We start from the raw sequence: 22,372 nt of genomic DNA, 5'->3' as shown, positions 1-22,372 counted from the left end.
CGACTCTTTAAAAAGGAAAACAATTGCGTGGCTGAATAAAAATTGTGGATTCCCTTCTAATTTTCTGATCAAATATTGTCAACCAGACTGGTTCCCTGGATTGGTAATTCAAGGAAAAAATGTAAGGGGGATTGTGTGATTATAAACTTTAGACACCCTCAACATGTTATGACTGTTCTACTTAGAGCAGCCTCCCTTGTTCCAGGGGAAAATGATGTGACTGTACACCCGCTGGGTTATTTTTATAGTCCCCTAGATAAAACATGTCAATTTAGGACTATCACGAAAGGGAATCAAAACACCACTAGATGCCCAGTTTTTCAAATCTCCACTAAAAATAGATATCAGGCACTGAGCACACTGGACCAAAATGACTGACTCGCACAGGATGGGAATTCAATTGCAGAGATATCCTTAGAAACCCAGGTACAAGGTCAATCATCGAATAATGAAGAAGTTATTCTTAACTTTTTAAAGGATTCAACTTCTAAAATTATGGTCCTAGATGAGTTGCCATATAGTGGTGGATCATATAAGATCAATCTGGGAGAGGGTGACAGGGTGGTCGAAGTACGTAGGGAAATTATAATTAACCAAGGTCTTATTAAGAATATAGTGGAAAAGAAAGAGAATATTCAAATTGAAGTATTAAATACTCCATTTACATCCATGGTCGATACACTATCAGCTATACCCCTACCTAATGTAGAAAATAACCTAAGCACAAGATTGATATCCTGGAATATTGCAGGGTTAGCTAGGAACTTAAAAGACGTGGTATGGTGCTCTTATATAGAAGATTATGATTTTATTCTTCTACAGGAGACTTGGGCTACAGAAACCCCCCATATGTTAGGGTATAAATCATTTAGCCTGAACGCAACTCCTTCAGTAAGAGGTAGAGCATCAGGGGGATTGGTCACATGGGTGAAAATTAATTTGGATAGAGTTGTTACCCGATTGTCTATTCCCTCTCTGGATATTTTAGGCCTAAAAATTGTGACAAGGGGGAATGTAATTATGTATTCAATAAATATATATAATAGACCGTACCCAGCAAATAAGGAATCCAAGGTGGTAGAACTCCTGGATTCCTTTTTAGACTCACTGGGCACTACTGCCCATGTAGTTATTGGCGGGGATTTTAATTGTAAGTTCGAACCTGTTTTGGGGTTGGAAACTATATTTGGCGAACAAGATGTTGCCAACGGAATTATGCCTTTAGAGTCTATGGGGTCAGTCAAAAATACTGTAGCTGCTATCCAGATTCTACAGTTGACTGTGTCTCATGATCTGAGGGCATGCAATGGTCGTTTTAGATCTGACAGACCTCCGGCCCCAACCTTTTCGAAAGGCAATTGTAGATCACACATAGATTTTGTTTTGGTCTCAATGTGCTTATGGTATTTAATTATTGATTTTAAGATAGATCTTAGGTCAGAGAGTGACCATCTCCCACTTCAATTATGGCTAGATCCCCAGCCCTTTTCATCTAGACTAGCTGGAGAAGCATTATGAAATACTATTGATGAGGAGCCGCAGATAGCGAATAATAGGCGTGCTCTAAGATGGCCATTTATTCTGGGGAAAGAATAATCATTACAAGACATTTATACCACATTTTCTGACACTGTTGAAGCCTCGCAGAAGCCCACAATGGGCTCTAAGGAAGTCCTAGATCTCCATACCAATTTGGTAGATGCGCTATCTCCCTTTTTAAGTAAATTATACATTAAGGGTGCAAACTTAAAAGGGAACCAACATGAACAAACGAACCCATGGTATAATAAAGAGTGTCGGATAGCAAAGTCCAGGTTGATACAGGCAGTAAAATCCAAAAATCAACTGGACATAAAAAATGGTAGACAGGTATACAATAAAACCATGGTTAAAGCAAAAAAAGACTGGGATGGTAGATTCTGGGATGATCTCCTAAGTGCGGCCAAGTCAAGAGACCAGAGTACATTCTGGAATCTAATTGCAAAGGGAAACAAAAAAGGCAGATCACCAAAGGATATCTACTTAGATGAGAAAACTTGGTGTGATCACTTTTCTAAGCTCTATTCTAACGATAAGGAGGGATTAATCTCAGGGGATCCAGAGATTACCCCAGAACAGAGTACTGTTCCCTTACGATTTAGTCTAGATGTAAACATTCAGGCATTACAGGCTGTTAAAATGGGTAAAGCTCCTGGTCTTGATAAGATTCCCGGTGATCTTCTAAAGCACGATGAAGAAGTGTGGGGGCCGTACATAAACTTTCTATGTAATTCAATAGTGGTAGGAACTCCAATCCCCGAATCTTGGAAAGGGGTGGAAATCATAACTATTTTTAAAAAAGGTGATCGCTATGATCCGAGCAATTATCGCCCAATAAGTTTAATTGATATTTTACAAAAAAGTTTCGCCAGACATATTTTAAATAGACTTTTAGATTGGATTGAGGACATGAAGGTTTTAACTAAATTCCAAGCAGGATTCAGATCTAAAACGAGTACGGTTGATCAGGTGTTTAGGTTTGTGCATCTGTTGGAAATACATAAACATAAGGAAGGGTAGCCTGTATGTAGCATTTGTTGATTTGAGAGCCGCCTTCGACCTTGTCCCTCGCAATTTGTTGTGGAACACACTTAAGTATATGGCGGTTCCGGGCGAGCTTCTCAAGGAACTTATTAAACTACACACAGGGAATTTTGCAAATATTAGATGGGGAAAGGGTGGAGAAATCTCAAGGCCCATATCTGTGGAACGTGGTGTGCGACAAGGGTGTGTGTTAGCACCCACACTCTTCTCGCTGTATGTTAATGATATTCCCAGCTATTTAAGTAATAGTGACCACGACTCCCCAAAGCTAGGTGGTGAGGCGATTACATCCTTCTTGTTCGCTGATGATACCATTCTTATTTCACAGACTCCGAGGGGTTTGCAAAAACTGGTGGATTCTTTCCAAAGCTATTGTGTGGAGAAGGGCCTTGAAATAAACCCAACTAAAACTAAATATATGTCCATCAAACCCGAAAAGTCATTTAGGAAAAATCTGTTCTTAGAAAAGCAAAAATTGGAACATGTGGATAGTTTTAACTATTTGGGATTGATGGTGGACAATAATCTTACATGGAAAGGCCAGTTGGAAAAGAGCAATCTGACCTTTTAAGCAGAACTCATTGCCCATACTAAAAGTGCACGGTGCAAGCCACTCTAAAGCAATTACGCCGGCAATTGAGGTTTTTAAAGCGAAGGCCCAATCGGCGGCCCTCTATGGAGCCGAGCTCTGGGGATGCAGCTGTAAAAACAACTTTGATAAGGTTGAAAACCATTTTATACGTAGGCTGCTTAAAATTCCGACCAGAACCCCCTTAGTACCTGTGTTCCTTGATATTAATTTAAAGAGGACTGATTATCAAGCCATACTAAGACCCATGTTGGATTGGGTTAGGTTATGGACAACCTCGGAGTTGGGTGACTACAAGAGTGGTTTGATTGAAATACTCCAGCTTGATGGATATATGAAAATACCGTGGTTAAAACACATCTTTAAGTGGTACGAAAAGTTAGGGCTCTCACACCTATGGGACGCTCCTCAAAATATGACTTGTTCCTCTAAAAAACTAGTAAAGGACTCATTTTGGTCTTATGTCAATTTTGACGTACTATATAGCTCTTCGATTGGCCCAATGACCGAGAAATTTCTGAACATAAAAGATATCCCTTCCTTTGAGCAATTTATGGATGAGATAGGCCCACCTTTAGCAAAAACACTGTACTTGCAATTTAGATATGGGATCTTACAGACCTCTGCAACCACATGTAGGTGGGGAGCGAAAAACGGTACTGACTTATGCACTCTCTGCGCTCTGGGGGCAAAAGAAGACTATGTCCATCTACTCTTCTTCTTTTGCCCAGCCTATAAAAAACCGAGAGACCGTTGGATCAAACCTCTATGTAAAAAATATGGGGGTTAGATCCTATAAAGAGGCAGAGCGCATAATTAAGTCTAATACCTCGCAACTTGTGGTATTTGGTACAAGTAGTTTTTTATTCAATGTGTACCTTCTTAGGAAACGGTCTGGTTATAAATTGTGAATGTTAGACTGCATACTGCCGTCTAGCCTTATCCTGTATAGAAATTCAGTAGCATTGATCCTCATAATTTTAATATATTTTAGTGTCTGGATTTTAGCTAAATTAATAATTGTATTTATGATCTTAAATGCGATAAAGCTTCTGTATATGTTATATTCTAATGATTTACTCGCCCCGCTATACGGAACTCAATTAAATGCTGGATTATGGTTATGTATATAAAAATGTGATTGTTATTTATTTCCTGTATTCTGCTTTTAAGGCTATATTGCCGAAATAAAGTTTAAACGAAACGAAATTCACATTGTCTTTCTCAGTCATGTGAGAATGAAGTCTGACATTCTCAGTAAAACATGTATATCCAACAAGGGCAGAGACCGTCAGTTGATTCCTTTGTGGTCTACTGCAGCTTCCCAGAGTGTTCTAAAGAACAACTAGAGCGCCAACAGTCCTACTTATGAATAAGTATGGCACACTTGAAGCCATCTTGATTGGAATAAAGTGGTAACTCTTAAAACATTTAATTTAAAAAGGAACAAAATGAGGGGGTTCATTTTGCCATAGAAAGTATGATTAGTACTGCAGAAAGAAAAATGAGGGCACATTTTGACTTCTCAAATCCTCTTCTATTTCATAAAAAAATTCTGACATGCAGACTGAAACATGCACTTTCAATACCAGCAGCAGACTTCCCTGTTGAACAATAGCTTTACTACAGTGATCTAATGAGCAACTAGAGTGCTAACATTCAGAATTTATGGCAAATGTGTGCCACATCTGAATGCCTTCTTGATGGAACCAAAGTAAACCAGCCTTGAAAATGCAATAGGTCTCGCCCTCGTTTAAGTTAAAGCAATTCTGTGTGTAATTAGGTGGCTTTTTAGCTTTGTTTTTATTAGTGTTTTACAAACTTTCATGTACATAACATGCATATGTATGCATGCATTTATATTTTTATTTATATTCCCTGAAAAAAACATAGGTTTCATGGGCGTTCTAGATAGCTGGACTTTTCACTCGTACAAAACCATTGAAATTCCCCCGTTATAGTTAGTTCAGCTAACTATAACTCGCGCGCCCGCAATGCACTGCTGATGACGTCACATATTGCATCAACCATGACATGGTCAGTGACATCACTCATGACATCACTGATGACATCTCAAATGACATCACTGATGACATCATCCAGTGAATGTGTGTTTTTCTGAAAATTAAATATGTTTTATATATGTATATCTCAAGGTCGATGGAAGAATAAATGGGTATATAAGTGTCTAAATGGATGATTTGTTTTTGAAAAATTGATTGTATAACTGACTGATTAAGTGTATCTTAGTGAATACATGGCTTAGTGAGTAATGTTTAAATATGTAAATATCTGTATCAGTCTCTCACTTTGTGTATAAGTGGCTGCATGGGTTGGTGAGTAGCTACATGAGTGTCTATATAGGTTATTAGTTGGTTTTTTGAGTATCAGTATGAGTGTCTGTATGGTTTGGTGGGGGGTATTACGTAGTGCATAGGTGCATGAATGAGTGACTTACTGTTTGTATGTGTTGAAGACAGCATGTGTGCAGGACTGTATGGGTGGATGAGTGTGTGCATGGGTGTGTTAGTGAGTGAATGACTGTCTGAATAGTGTCTTTATGAGTAACTACATATGTTTTAAACTAGTATATGTGACTATTGGTGTATATAAGTGAATATATGTGAGAGTGAGAAATTGGAAGAGTTCCTGTATGAATAAGTATGTGTTTCTATAAGTGATTGTTTAAAAGACTAAGTATGTGTAAGTTTCTGTAGAAGTAATTGTGGTATAACTGTATATGCAAGTAAATGGATGTTTGATTCTTTATTAGCATGAGTGACTATGTGTGTGAGTAACTCTATGGATGAGTGGCTTTGTGTAACAGGATGTATAGGTGTATGAGTACATATGATTGAGTACATGTATGAGTGACTGTATAGGACTGTTGGTGAATGAGTGGATGTGTATGTGGATCTTAGAATTACTGAATAGTTTGTTGTAACTGGTATTTGTATGTCCATTGTTTTGAACATTTTTGTTTCTATTTTTGAATGTGTGTATCAAAGGTTATATTAGGGGGAGAGGAGGTCTGCCACTCCATCACAAGGATGATGTCATCAGTGATGTCATGAGTGATGTCACTGACCATGTCATGAGTGATGTAATATGTGATGTCATCAGCAGTGCATTGCGGGCGCTCAAGTTATAGTTAGCTGAACTAACTATAACGGGGGAATTTCAATGGTTTTGTACGAGTGAAAAGTCCAGCTAACTATAACGCCACTGAAACCTATGGTTTTTTCAGTGAATTTCAAAGGTTTTTTAAATGCTAATTTCTAACTATGCCTACAGAGATAGGACATGTGAAGAAAGAAGAAAAAACGCACAGAAAGAAAAAAAAGAAATGCAGAAAGAAGCAACAGAAGTCCTCAAAGACGAAGAAAAGTGCAGGTAGAAGGATAACGTGCAGAAAGAACAAACAGAAGAGCAGAAAGAAGACTTGTTGCAAAATCATCCTGTACCCTCAACTTTTTTAGACGGATACTGGTGGTAACTGAGTCTGACTAACCAGTCCTAGAGCCAGTGCTATGTTGAAAGACACTCAGAATACAGTGAAAACACCTACATACAGTAGGGAACACTATGCGTTGGGGTCCTCCTGTGATTAGCATGACCTCCTCTCTAAGCCCCTAGTATATATTAGGGCAGGGGATTAAAACTACCTCTTAAAACGTGTCACAGGGCGTGTTTGCACAAGTCACCTCAGGCCCCGTCCCCTCCCTTCCCCACTGTGTAAACACGCACTGTGGCCATTTTTAGTTGGGAGATTAAGTTCATTTGAATCCGGAGGGTCCCTAGGGTCCAACTAGCCCACTAGGTAGCTCCAGTAAGCGCCACTGAGCTGTGTTACATAGAGGTGTAAAAAGGGACGTGGCCTCAGAACACCTGTCTGCAACGCAGGTCCCTGGCGCATACTGGAGATACCTGTTGGGCTAGTTGGCCCTCAGGGACCCTCGGTATTGAAGGGGAATTAATTCCCTAACTTACAACTGGCCAGGGGGCTGCAAGGAGGGGTCGTGGCCTCCGGCGCATTGCCGGTCTTTTATTTATTTATTTTATTTCTTTAAGATGGAGGGCTGTGTGGCCCCCTTCTTTTTCTAATTTATTGGCCCTGGGGTCCCCATGCCCCAGGGCCTGCACCCTAATTTTTTTTTGTTGGAAAGAAAAGTAAATTTGGCCCTCCCAAGGCCTTTTTTTTTTTTTTTAATTCTTTAGTAGGGGGGCTGCGTTGCCCCCCCTCCTCAGGCCTCTTATGGCCCCGGGGACCCCATTCCCCGGGGCCGGCCTTTGTTTTTTATTATTTATAAAAAAAAAAATATTTATAGAAACACCTAGGACATGCTGGAAAAACCGTATGTACCTATCACCATGACGATTTGCGTGATATTCATTAAAAGGCGACTCTGCATACAATGAATCCACGTGGAATGTATTTACACCGCTAGTGAAGCTCTGACGTGTCTGACGCCCTACCGTGCCTAATCCCGGCGCCCCCGCCGGTGGGTACTCTCCAAGTAGACACCCTTGTTGTTTATATATACAAACATGGGTAGCTATTGACGGGCACAATTAATACACACGCACACCAAGCCATTCAAAGGGGATTCGACAAAAATTCGACCAAACTATGCAAGAAACCCCCTCACGGTTAATAAAACACACATCCACCGCTGGATGTGTAATACTTTTTATTTTACTCTCTGGATGGAGACGAACCTCACTTGAGAGTCACAGCGTGCTCCTGGCTGAGGCCAATGCTGTGTTACACCCACCAGTGCCCGCCCAGTGCCACACACCTCTGTGTTTTATTCCACCAGCTAGTGTGTATGCTATGACACTCTCTAGCCCATGTGCACTGTAACACCACCCCGTGAATGTCATGCCACACTTGTATTCACACGGGTTATATTGCTCCATCTAATGTGCCTTCCTCGATGTGTATGTTATAACGCACAGCGCTATGCCATACATATTACAATCTGGGATCCATATCTTTGTCACAGTGCATATGCAACGTTACACTCTCCAGCACATATTTTATATTACAACTTTAGAGGCTAGTTTGGTTACACAACACTGCCCTGTGCATATTACACTCCAAGGCGCATATCGCATAGCACGCGCTAGTGCCTGTGCTATGTCGCGCTCTCCAATGAATCTGTCATTGCGCACAATGTATTGCATATTATATTTCACGCCCCGGTTCATCATATCACACTTTTTGGCGCATAGTTTATACCATATACTACATCTAGTTTTCATTTTCAATCGTGCTCTCAGGACTTTGTTCTATTTAACACTGCGTCCAGCTACCCTTTTCACGGGCATTACATTTTGCGATGGGAGGTGTAGGGTCAGGGGGTGTTTCTGCCAAGTGAGCCCGGAGTCAGTCACAAACGTCCTCTTCTTCCTGAATAAAAGTGAGATTATGCTGCATACTTGTTCATATTTTAAGTAGTCAGACACACATTTTAAAAACAATAAAGTTCCTAATACCCACCTTCTCTGAACAGTTAGCTTGCTGCCCCATCCACCTCCTCCCTATCCTCTGTTGTCTGAATCCATGGACTAGCCTCCTCCCATGCATGGTCTGATGTGCTGCCACTGCCCTCCATTTAGCATGATGTACCAGTCCACTCCTCCTGCCCTCCATTGCCCAATTCTATGGCCCATCATTGACCTCCTGCTTAGCCTCTGTGCTTAGCTTGCTGCCCCTATTCTCCTTCCCCCTGGCCTCCGATGTCTTTGTGCATGCCCCTGCTCCATCCTTTTTGCCCACCATGTTCTATGGACCTGCCACTCCTATCTACTCTGAGTGTTCTGTTGAGCTGCCACTCCCCTCCCACCTACCTAGCATTGTCAGATGACTGTAACCTGTCCCTGTCCCTGCCACCTCCACCCTGCCTGTCCACATGCCATGCCCCTATCCCCTTCCTCCTGTCCTCCATGATCCATTTTACTGCCACACCCTTCAGCCCTCCCTGGTCTGTTGTGCTGCAACTGCTCCTCCTGCCTTCCCCGCGCGGTCTGTTGTGAGGCCCCTTCCCCTGAACTCTCTTGTCTGTGCCCAGGTCCTGACCCTCCCTTCTATCCTCCATGGTCCTTTGTGCATGCCCCTGCACCCTCCTTCTTGCCCATCATAGCCATTGTGCTGCCACTAACCCTCCCGCTTGCCATGCATGGTCTTCTGTGCTGCCATGGCCCCTCCCACCTTCCCTGTGTGGTCAGCTAGCTGCCCCTGACCCCCTCTCACCTTCCCTCCATGGTCTGTGTGTATGCCATCATAGTCTCATTGTTGCTCTCCATGGTGTCTTGTTTCTAGTGCCCATCCTACCTGACCTCCATGGTCATCTTGATGATCCTGCCCTGCCCCCTTGCCTCCAGCCCTCTGTTTCCATGTGCAGACTCCTATTCCCTCCCTCCTGGCTTGTCTGTTCCATTGTAATGCCCCTGATCCGTTCTGCCTGCCCTTTATGGTCTGTTATGCTGCAGCTTTCTCTCCTGTCTGTCCATTATGGTCAGCTAGCTACCATTGCCTCTTTCCCCTCTGTTCTCCGTTATCAATGTTCATGGTCCTGTCCCCTCCCTATTGCTTTCTATGGATTGTTGTGCTGCACTCCCGTCCCACATGCCCTTTGTGGTGTATTGTGCTCCTGCAAACCCTGATGCCTGCCCTGTAGGGTCAGTTTGGTGCACCTCTCCATGTCCCTCCTGTCCTCTGTTATCCGAGTCCATGTCCCCACCCCAATTCCTCCTGCCTACCATGATCCAATGTACCATACTTGCGAACATTTTGAACTTGGTAAGAGGGAGATTTTGAAAAAAACTGGGGTATTGATTTTCCCCTTTGAGTTACATTGAAAAAGAGGAGATTGTAGACAGGTGACAGATCAAAAAACCCCATTTGAGCTTAAAAACATTGGACGTTTCTGGCAGAAACGGGTCTGTTGGCATGTATGGTTGTACTACCACTGCCTCTTCCTTCTGCCCACAATGGTCTATTATATTGCCACAGCCTCTCTTGCCAGTCCTGTATTGTTGGTTTGTTGCCCCTGCCCCCCTTTCCACTGCCCTCCATAGTCTGTTGTGCTGCCACTGCCCTTCCTGCCTGCCCAGTGTGGTCAAATTGTTGCCTCTGCACCATCCTACCTGCCTTCAATTTTAAGAGTCCGTGCCCCTGGCCTCTGCCTCTCAACAGTATCCCAATGAACAACTAGATTGCTAACATTCTATATTTATTACAAAAGTGTGGAACGCCTGTTGTCATCTTGATGTAATCAAAACTGTAATACCTAGAGCATTTCCTTTCGAAATTACATATATTAGAGGGTCTTATTTGCATCAAAATTATGGTTCGTGTTCTAAAAAGCAAATGAGGACATATTTTCTGAGTTTTCAAATGGCGACAAAGAACTTTTAAATTATTTGTAATCTTTGTTTTTTTTATCCAGTTGACCACTTGATTAAATGTTGCACTTAGGGGAGAGGATGTGGTGTTACTTCCAGAGCTGCAGACTTTCCAACTGGGGAACCAGGTTGGAGTTTCTGCTTCAGCACAACATTCTGTGATTGGGGTCAAATCACTTAATCTCCCCATGTCTACAACCAAAATTAATTTGATCTTGTGCGATGTAACCAATGATCATGTAAAGCACTCCGATACCTGACAAGTCTGCAGTATATAAAACTGCAAATACACAAAAAATAAGTGTTTTGCACACATCTGTCATTGGGCTACATGTGGGCTACATCAGGGTCATATTTGGGCTACATTTGGGCTCTTTTGTCTCTGGTGGCCGTCTTGGGAGATTTATTTGTTATGAAGTTTCCTAATGTCCTCATTTACTGCAGTCTCCTCAGTTGGAAATACTTTCAGTTTTTTTACTTTGATTCCATCAAGAAGGCATTCAGATGTGTCACACATTTGCCATAAATTCAGAATGTTAGCATTCTAGTTGCTCATTAGATCACTGTAGTAAAGCTACTGCTCACCAGGGAAGTCTGCTGCTGGTATTGAAAGTGCATGTTTCAGTCTGCATGTCAGAATTTTTTAATGAAATAGAAGAGGATTTGAGAAGTCAAAATGTGCCCTCATTTTTCTTTCTGCAGTACTAATCATACTTTCTATGGCAAAATGAACCCCCTCATTTTGTTCCTTTTTAAATTAAATGTTTTAAGAGTTACCACTTTATTCCAATCAAGATGGCTTCAGGTGTGCAATACGTTTGTCATAAGTAGGACTGTTAGCGCTCTAGTTGTCCTTTAGAACACTCTGGGAAGCTGCAGTAGAACACAAAGGAATCAACTGACAGTCTCTGCCCTTGTTGGATGTACATGTTTTACTGAGAATGTCAGACTTCATTCTCACATGACTGCGAAAGATAATGTGAATTTACAGAAAATATGCTCTCAGTTTAGCTTATAGATCACCTTCCAAACCTCTGTGGGAAAAGCATGAGAAAATTGTTTTCTCTCAAACATGATTCATGATATCACAGCAGAAGGCTTTTTCACATGGAAAAATCACCTTAGAACACACCACAATTCCTAAAATGAGTATGGTACCATCAACAAATGATTTATAATGTAAAGTCTTAAAACCTTCTATTAACTGCAATGCTTTTTAATGAGGTGCTTTCATGTATATTGGTCCCAAGATGGCTGCCAACACTTCTTGGATGAAGTACTGACAGCCAATCCGATCTCACGATGAGATGTGTGGTTAGGCTCCGCCCAGATATATCTATCTTTTTAACTCTAATTTTCTCAGGAACTACTGAACGGATTTACACGATTTAAGCAAAAGGCACGAGTCTGAACTAAGGACTACCTCTTTGCCAAATTTGGTGTAATTCCGTTCAGCAGTTCGGGCTGTAGCTGTGTCAACAGGTCCTATGTGAAAATGAACGGTTAAAGCGCGGTTTGGGTCCCCCCTTTTTTCTCGGCCCCCGCTTGACGAATCACCGTGAAATTTTCAGGATAGGAGCGGACCGGAGCTGGACAAAAGTTTGAAAAATTTCGCGAAGATTCGTCAATCGGCGCCAACGTTATTCCAAATAGTATGTTGCGGATTTCCTATGGAAAATAGGTCCTAACTAGAACTACCTACAATATATACCAATCTGTATTGAAGATTGAGTGGATATATAACTGTCTGGATGGAGGATTTAGTAGCTGTCTGACTGTCTAAGTGAGTAATTAAAAGTGTCTCACGTAATACATGGATTAGTAACTAAACTATGTGAATGTGTGCTTCACTATCTCTGTTGTATAACATGCTGCATCAGTTGGTCACTAACTACATAAGGTTGTATATTAGTTAATGTTTAGTTGGATGAGTATTTGTATGGGACACTGAGTTTGTGTGTGGTTGGATGGGGTGTGTGTAACTCTATGCATAGATGTGTGAATGGTTGATTGACTAGGTGTATAGGTTTAAGAGTGCATGTGGAAACAGTTGTTTGGGTGACTGAGTGTATTTATTTATGTGTTGGTGAGCAAATATGTTTTAGTTGTACATATTCAACAAAGTAAAAAATAAAAGGCATTGTATGCGAGAGTTGGTGCATATATAAAGAAGTATAAATAACACTCAGTGATTGTGAGAGTAACTATATGAATGAGTGTGTAATTGTAATGGTGATTTTTTAACATACTAACTATGAGTTACTATTTGTTTGAATAAATGAGGTGTTGTGTGTATAATTGTGTAAGTGAGTAAATGTAGGTGTGATTATTTTTTTTTCATGAGCGAGTAGGATGACTGCATAACTGACTAAGATGACTGCTGATGTGTCAAGGTCTATATATGTGTACAAGTGCATTTGATACTGTTCTATTAATTAGTGACTGCATGTAGAAGTGATTCTGTTGTTGAACGGGTAGTTGTGTGTGTAGACTTAGGAATCAGTGAGTGGGTACGTAGTAACTGGTATTGGTGTGTCAATGGTTTCAAATATGGTACTCTGTATTTTACAGTAAGTGTTGAAAGGTTATACTAGTGTATGATGAGGTGTATCAGATTTTCATGTGGATGTTGTCATCAGTGATGTCATTTGAGATGTCATCAGTGATGTCACTGACCATGTCATGAATGATGATATGTGACATCATCAGCAGTGCATTGCGGGCGCGCGAGTTATAGTTAGCAGAACTGACTATAACGGAGGAATTTCTATGGTTTTGTACGAGTGAAATGTCCAGCTAACTAGAACACCCCTGAAACCTATGGTTTTTTCTGTGAAATAATAATAATAAAAATATATATTTTGAAGTCATTCTCCTGGTGTGTAGGGGGTTGTCCACTAGAAAGTCTGGTTTCAAGCTCTGTGGCACCTGTCACCATCAGATGTCCGTGGGAGACCCGCATCATGTCTACCTCTGGTGTCTTGGGCGTGACCACGATGTAAAGACCTGCGTCTGCTGCCACACCATGCACCCTACGGCCTTGAGGGAGTGGTTCCTCAAGCTCTTTGCCGCTCGATGTGAAAAGCTGCGACAATCTTGATCCCATTGAAATGAAGGTCCCAGGATCAGCTGCTTCGATCTTTGTTGCAGTCTACCAGGCAAGTCCCACAAGAAGAAAAAGAGTAAGAAGTCGAAGCTCGACCGCGGAGCCAGGCCTCGAATGACGACGCTCCCTCATCTTGTCAGATTACTTCTTGTGGGACTTACCTGAATGCCCTCCCCTTGTTTCCGGGAGCCGGAACGACAGATGGCCAACTCCACTAATTTTATGAGTCCATGCACCTCATATTTGGGTGGCCCGTCCCCGATGGCACACTTTTGGGCACTGTGGGTTTGGGAGGGGTCCCCACAGGTTCCCCCCCCCCCCCTTCCCCCCAATGGGGTCCACCCTCTGCACCAGTCAGGCCCCTGGGATCCACTGATTGATCCGGACCGGGGCTGGTCGTACCACCTTATCCTTCCCCTCCACCGGTACTGATGTCGACACCTCCAGCGCCCTCCGCGTCCCCCATTCTCATCACTGACATGGGGCCAAATGGGCGGCGACTGACGCTGACTCCATAGCTGACTGAAGCCATTCGCTCCAGTCCTGAGCCTGAGCCCTATTCCTAAGACTTGGGGAAGATTGGGAGGGGCTCCTGTACCCTGAGGCGATACCAGCCCCTAGACCGTGACATGGACAAGTGTGAGGAATTGGCGGATGCCATTTGACAGGACACCATTCCAGATACTAGCTTGGTCTCTCTTCCTACCATGCCTACGGAAGAGGGTGCCACATTTGCTATGGTTGTGAGAAGGGCGGCTAAGATCCTGGACCTTCAGCTGCCCTCGGTGGCTGTCAAGACTAACGTCTTGATGGAGATGCTTCAGTCGGGAGTCACCCCTTCAGAACCACTTTTCCCATTTAATTAAGCCCTGACGGACATCCTGCTTGTGGCCTGGTCCAAGACCTGCACAGGGTCTCCTGTTAACAGGATAATTGACCGCTGCCATACCCCTGACCCAGGAAGAACCCCTCTTTCATCACCCAACACCCCACCCCGGAGAGCTTGGTGGTCCAAGTCTCCACTTCCCGCTTAACTCCTAGCGCACTCCCTATCACTCACCCAGATTGGAAATTCAGGAGACAGACACCTTAGCCAAATGTTTTCTTTCATCAGCCTGGCATTGCGGTCTGTAAACGCTGCATGCTATTTGGGGTGTGTTGGACCTGGTACCTTGGCGTGGGTCTCCCTTCCACTTTTTTTCATTGTGCCTCATGTTTTTGCTGGTGTTAGCTGCTCAGAGCACTGTGCCACTGCCATCCAGTGCCACAGTGCAAGTGCTCCCTATTGTAAATTGCTATATTGATTGGATTCCGTGTTTGGCTTATTTGGTTTACTGTCAGTCCCTAGTACAGTGCACCAGGAGTGCCCAGGGCTTGTAAATACAAATGCTGCTGGTGGGCTTGCAGCACTGGTTGTGCCACCCACAGAAGCGGCCTGGTAAAATGTGTCTAAGGTCTGCCATTGCAGAACCTGCGTGCAGTCTGGTACTGTCATGCTGACTGGGCAAGTGCACCCACTTGCCAGTCCCTAAACCTTACCTTAACTGCATATTAGTCACCCCTATGGTAGGCCCAAGGGCAGGGTGCATTGTAAGCATAAGGTAGGACAAGCCCTGATGTGTGTGGCATGTCCTAATAGTGAATTACAGCCATTTTCGTTTTTCACTATTGTAAGGCTACCTGTTCTCCATAGGCCAGAATGGGCTGCTGGAATTATTACATTATATAATCCTAACAGACTCCGAGAACATGGTAGAAATTAAAGTTTAGTATGCCTGAACTCAGAATAATAAAATACTTTTTTTAGTAAAGTTTATTTTAATATCCTGTGTTTGCAAATACCACTTTTAGAAAGTTAGTATTTGTTTACCTAACCATTTCAGCCCGCCTCTGCTAGGATGTGTATCTGCTTTCTGGTTTCTGTGAGTGACAGGGCTGGGGAATTCCAGGAGACAGGCTGGGCAGCCAGGTGGTGAATAGGAAGATTACATCCAGATGGGTGGAAGGGATACACCTGCACTCTGAATAGGGATGTGCCTTTCCACCACAATGCTGGCTCCACCCCCTGGGGAGCGTCTGATGTCTCTGCCCTGCACACTGAAAGGAGAAGCCAGAGTCCGGTAAACCAAGTACTCCAGAACTGGGTTCAACTGGCCAAAGGTCCCCTGGCCTGCAAGAACAAAAGAATTTCACTATAAATATTGGGGCCCTGCTCCCAAGAAATCAGATCCTGCTTGAACCAAGAAGAACCTCTGCCCAGCGAGAAGGAACTGGAGAAGCTGCAAGGAGGAGTACTGTCCCTGACCTGGGGGACTGGCCTGCAGTGGTTTCCTTGCTGCAAGAGGAGAGGAAAAGACTAAAGGAACTTTTATCAACTTGTGCTTTCAACAATCTCCAAGGGCTTGTGGGTGAGCTTGCCCCCTGAACGGAATCCCAGGAATATTGGACTCCTACTGCCTCAGACAGAGCCGCTGGACATTGCCAAGATTTGCCCTGCTGCCGGAGCCGCGATCCGAGTGCGACTCGTATCCCCCTGTCCGCTTTGAAGTCTGTGCCCGGCCGCCCCGCACCGTGTGACTCCGCTCCAAATTCGAGCCGTAGCTTGCACCGTCCAAGAAGGGCCGCCCGCACCCCGCTTTCCCCCCCCCCCCCCCCCCCTTTCGAGCCGCACTCCTGCCGCTGGACTCAGGGATCGGAGTGCCCCGCAAGGCTGAGTATGGCCCGGACGCTCTCAACGTACCGGCCGCCTTGCACTGCGCTAGTGAGATTCCCCGGCAGCCCCGCACTCGAAGAGTACGGGCCGGACGTTCACCACGTACCGGCCACCTTGTGCCGCGCTGCTTCGCATCGAACAGGCATCCCTGCTCTGAGGCACGACGCGCATCCCGCCTCGCACAGTGAACGCCGGAAAACCAGCATCGTCCGCCTCGCTCCTCGGGGCCCCCGCTCTACGCCTCACAAGACTCCTACAGCCAGCCGGGGTACGCACCACAGAGGAGCCGCCAACGTCCCTGGTTTGCCTTCACTCCTGCCAGCGCCTCGTTTGCGTAGGACGCATTAAAAGGTACTGTAAAATTCGCACCGAGACTGTGTGCGCACCGGACCAGAGAGTCCGCAACGTTTAGTTAACTCTTTTTGTATACGATCTTCCCCAAATTTACGCATTTTTAAAGAACTCTTAAGTCCTAAACAGTATTGTGGCCTATTTGTACATTATTGGGTCTTGTGCTAAGCCTTTATATAAAGAAATACTTATTTTTATACAAACCCTGGTGTGGTGTCCATGTGTGGTGTTGTCACTGAGTTGCTGTATGTATTTACAAATGCTTAACCTATAACGCCTCTGAAAATAAGTCTTGTCTGCTCGCGCCAAGCTACCTAGAGGGTGAGCAGGGGTTATTTTAAGAGGGTAATCCCCTTATCCTGACTAGAGGTGAGGGTCCCTGCTTGTCACAAGTACTTACCTGTGCCAACCAGAGTCCCCCACTTCTAACAGGCCGATACTCCCATTTTTTGTGGGATTTGGTCACACAATTGCTGCCTATGGTCCCGGAGGAGGCCTGGACCATACTCCCTTAAGCTATGGCTGATGGGAGGGATGCAGCTAAGTTCACAACCTGTGGCCTGGACACAATCTTTGTTGGTGGCCTTAAGGCACCCCACCTGGCTGAGGACAATTGGCTTTTCAAGGGATGTACAAGCTTCGCTTATGGATATGCCCTTTGATGGCTCCCATCTCTTTGGGAACAAGATGACCTCTGCGCTGGAGAGCGTCAAGGACAGCAGGGCTACGGCTCGGTCCTTGAGTCTTTCCCTGCCCCCCCCGTCTACATCAGTCTGGCTTTTGTGGCCATGGAAGGGGCTACCATCCGTGCCTCTTACTGCTCAGCCACCACGTCACGTAAGATTCCCAGCCACTGCGTGGCCGCATCCACTGACCTTGTGGGTCAGACATACAGAGGTTGGCCCAGTCCACCATTCAGGCAACTGCAGCCCCCTTTAGTTTGCCTTCTGGCCATCATCGGCAACCAGTGGGTGGCAGGATACCCTATCACCTGCACCACTGGAGGTCAGTGACATCAGACCACTGGGTTCTCTAGATTGTCCGGAGTGCTACACTCTCCCCTTCGTGATGATCCCTCCAGCCATGTCAGCCACTCATGACAGGCTGACGGAAGACCATCTCTCCTTACTCCTCGAGGAAATGAAAGCTCTCTTGGCCAAGGGAGTAATAGAGATGGTTAGAATAAAGTTATCCCTTGACTGAACACAGTGTTTTGACTGATCAACTACTACCATACATCTGTTAGACTTATTAAACACCACAAACATCCATCCTATCGTTGATTGTACACTCCCACATTCAAATTATATAATTAAAAAATATTTTATTAAAAGATGGTGCCAGCATCAGCTGTAGGTGGTGGTTGCGATTCCTGCTACTTTCTGGTGCCCAAGAAGAACAAAGGCCACCGTCCTATCTAAGACCTGCACCCTCTCAATTTCTTCCTGAAAAAAGATTACATTCAAAATGCTCACACTCACTCAAGTCCTGTCTGTTCTCGACCTTGGACACTGGTTGGTAGTGTTGGACTTGCAGGACGCCTGCTTCCACATTCCCGTCTTGCCTGCCCACAGCCGTTGCCTGTGGTTCATAGTGGGCCACGAGCACTTTCAATTCAGCATGCTCCCTTACAGCTTTACCAACGCCCATCAGGTGTTCACGGTGATGGTCGTTGCTCATCCACGGAAATTGGGGCTTCCAGTCTTTCCTTATGTTATCGACTGGCTGTTGAAGGTAGGCCCGCCGTAGGCAGTCATCTCCCACCTCCAGACTATGGCGGGGGCTCACTATGAACATGCCGAAGTCACACCTGAGTCCCTCTCAGACGCTCACTTTCATCGAGCTGTTCTGGACACGGTGCAGTTTCGGGCGTTTCCTCCTGAATGGTAAATCGAGGATATTCAGGCTATAATACCGATGTTTCAGCCTCTATCCTGGGTTTCGGTGAAACTTACTCTGAGGCTGCTGGGACTCATGGCCTCCTGCATCCTGCTTGTGACCAATGCCCTCTGGCATATGTGGGCTCTGCAGTGGGATCTGAAGTTCCATTGAGCGCAGCATCAGGGGAATCTCTCCGACATGGTCCTGATCTGTGAGGGAACTGCAAAATACCTGCAGTGGTGGTTAATGAACTGCGATTGGGACAGCGGCATTCTCATCTCTCTTCCCCAAGCTTGTCTGACAGCGGTGACAGATGCTTCACTCCTGGGATGGAGCGGCCATCTGGGAGAGGTGGAGATCAGAGGCGTCTGTCTGTGGCGGAATCCGGATTCCACATCAGCCTACTGGAGTTGTGGGTGATCTGGCTGGCACTGAAAGCCTTTCTACCCTCCATCAAGGGCAGGTGTTAACAGACCACACAATCGCCATGTGGTGCTGCAAAAAACAAGGCAGGGTGGGATTCGTGGGCTCTTTGTCAAGAGGCCCTGCGCCTCTGGACATGTCTGGAACATCATGGAATATCCTTGGTGATTCAAGACGTGGTGTGCTCTCCGAACGTCGGGCGAACAAACTCAGCTGAAGATGCCTAGTGGATCATGAATGGTGTCTCCATCTGGAGGTGGTGATAGGTCTTTTCCAGCAGTGGGGAGAGCCTTGGTTAGGTCTGTTCGCCTCACCCTTCCACGCCCAATGTCAGCAATTCTGTGCACTGGATTTTCCAAGGCAGTTCTTGCTTGGAGATGCTTTTCATATTAAGAGGAGCTCAGGAATTCCTATATGCCTTTCCGTCCATACCACTCCTGCCTAGAGTGCTCAAGAAGATCAAGCACAACCAGGCCCAGGTCATCCTTGTGGCTTCAGTTTGGGCTCGGAGAGATTGGTATACCGAGCTGTTGAGCATGCCCATCGGTTCTCCGATCAGGCTTCCCCTTTCGAAGGATCTCCTGTCTTGGGATAGAGTTCTCCACCCAAACCTGTCAAAGATCCGCCTTCATCCGTGGAAATTGAGCCGCAATAGTTTAAAGCTTTCGACCTTCTGCTTGAGGTCTGTAATGTTATCTTTGAGCCACTCGTCCCTCCACGAAGACAGCTGTGGCAAGTTTGTGGCATAGTGTACAGAAAGCAAGTTGTCCCCATTTCTGCTCCCCTTTCTCAGGTCCTTCTATTTATTATTTCTCTTACCCGACAGGGCTCTGCTTTGGGCACCTTATAGAGCTATCCTTATGCCATCTCAGCCTTTCAGCGGTTGCCATATCAGCCATCCCCTGTTCAAATCCTCTATTGTAAATAGGTTTTTGAAAGGTCTTCAACATATGTTTCCACCTGCACCCTTCATTATTCCTCAGTGGGACCTTAATCTAGTACTCCCAACTGTCCACTCGGGCTGCTTATCATCAAGACAGCCTTTCAAGTGGCCATAACATCTGCCTGGAGGATCAGTGAGCTCCAAGCTTTGTCATCTATGCCTCAGAACCACAACATCTTCCCGGACAATCTGGTTCTTCGCACTAATACTTCCTTTCTGCTAAAAGTTGTTTCTCCGTTTCATATAGGCTAGTCCATCACCCTACCTACTTTTAACCTACCTTTTATGCTTGCTACATCCCTCTAAGGAAGAGGAGCGACTCCACTGACTGGACCCAAAAATAGCATTGTTCTACTTTGGCTGCATGAAAGAGTTCCAGATGGATGACCAAATCTTTGTGAAGAAGAGAAAAGCTGTTCAGAAGCAGACCATTTCCCGAAGTATCATCCTCTCCATTAAAATCTGCTATGCAGTGGCCAAGAAGCAACCCCTTAAGGGTTTGTGTGCTCATTCCACCAGAGCTAAGGCTGCGACCACTGCGTTAGCACTCGGAGTCCCTGTCCTGGGCATCTGCCAGGCAGCAATGTGGCCTTCTCTGCACACGTTCACCAAACACTACTGCCTGGACAGTCTGGTACGTTGGGACGGGCACTTTGCTTGTTCGATCCTGCAGGACTTTTTAGTGAGAAACTGTTTTGCAGACCCACCTCAGGGGAAGTATTGCTTGGGTATCTATCCTAAGGTATTGAATCTGTTGCTAGAAGTCTATATCAGATGAACAAGTTGCTTTGCTTCGATAACTCCTTATCTGGTAGAGACTCTATCTAGCTGCAGATTCCTTTCCGACCAACCCATCTTCCCTCGATTGCAAACAGATTTCTAGAGTCAAGGTTCCTCTCCCTTCCAGAGCCCTAGTTTTTCACTCCAGTGATCAATGTTCTTCGTGGCTCCGCACTCCTGGCATGGAAAGACATTAAAAGAAATGGGTCAGCATGTTGGAATGTTGCCTATATAGGCACCGCATGCATCCATTCTGGCGCGGACGGCGCCATGCAGGTGTACTGATCACAAAAATTGTCGAATCCAGTCTGACGTCTGGTGATAATTCTAAGGTAAGGAATCTGCGGCTAGATAGTCTCTACCATAAAAGGCATTACTGAAGGTAAATAATTTGTTCTACAGGTTTAAAATAAAAATAAGAATATATAATCTACAGAAAGATTCTGTGAAGCATAGTCATAGGTTTTATCACAGTACAAAAAAGTTGTCTTGTTTAGTTTACTCGCCAAGAGTATCATTTAAGGTAAAGAATGAGAAAGATACAGCTCCTGTGGCAACATAAGGAAGGTGAAAAGTATTGTTAAATATGAAAAATGTTTGTTGTTTCTCAAAGTGGGTACTGATTTTGTTTTAATTTCTACATAGAATTCTAACAAAGCTGCTTGAAGTGTCTGATGATCCTCAAGTTTTGGCTGTTGCAGCTCATGATGTTGGAGAGTATGTGCGGCATTACCCTCGAGGGAAACGGTAATCAGAGCAGAGCCTTATTTCTTTAATATCTTCTTAGGACTTGTTTTAATAAAACCAGAGAACAGTCTGGCAAAGCATTTGAAGTCAATCTTTTTGGGAAGTAAGGTTTTTTTAACACATTGTTTTCCTTGAAGTTTTTCTCTCAAGTTTTTCAGTCACAATGTTAACTAACACCTTTTGACAATTGTCTTGCCTGCAATGGGAAACATTTATGCAGTGTGTTTGCCATGCACCAACATGCAAGTGAATACCCAATTTACCAAGAACGTTCTGGAGGAGATTGTTGGACAGAAAGCCAATCTGCCTTATAACCAAGCTCTGCGTTTGTTTCGGGCAAACCCTATTTTCCTCTGCATCATTTTACTCTGATTCTGTGTCCCAGCGAGACAAAAGGTCGAGGTGGCAACTTCTCTATTTAAAACCTTGCTGGACTCAGTTAGACACCCTAGGGAAGACGTGGGGGGGGGGGGGTTCCGGTAATGGACTCAGACTACAGGTGGTATTGACCCTGTCATTGCTCAATGTTGATAATTTGCCAGCAATAAGCTTTGATAGACCACTTGCTGTCACATTCTGCATTGACAGTGTCTTCCACAGCTAGACAGAACACTAAGAGCTCGGATTTTAATGGCCTCTATGTTGAGGACCAGTAAATGATAGAAACCACAAAAATGGTTGACAAGGACTCATCATTGCTTTCCTCTCTATCATTATTATTATTGATACGGGCATAGTTTTTACTCCTGGTCAGGATCATAACCAAAGATCACTTCCAGCTGGCCTCAAGCTTCAATCTAAAGATTTGATTTGACAGATATTTGTAGAACACTTTGTTTTCTCCAC

General features: G+C 44.6%; 1 protein-coding gene across 1 annotated transcript in view; it reads left to right on the top strand.

Moving 5' to 3' along the window:
- Positions 1 to 22,372, top strand: part of ATP6V1H (ATPase H+ transporting V1 subunit H) — a 187,760-nt gene that overhangs the window by 145,333 nt on the left and 20,055 nt on the right. The window contains exon 12 of the mRNA XM_085634598.1: positions 21,425 to 21,526. Within this exon, the coding sequence (XP_085490724.1) occupies positions 21,425 to 21,526 (102 nt within the window). The remainder of the gene's footprint in view (positions 1 to 21,424; positions 21,527 to 22,372) is intronic.

Source organism: Triturus cristatus, chromosome 11, assembly GCF_964204655.1.
Source record: "Triturus cristatus chromosome 11, aTriCri1.1, whole genome shotgun sequence".
Lineage (NCBI taxonomy): Eukaryota > Metazoa > Chordata > Amphibia > Caudata > Salamandridae > Triturus > Triturus cristatus.
This window is presented reverse-complemented; position numbering and strand designations above follow the sequence as displayed.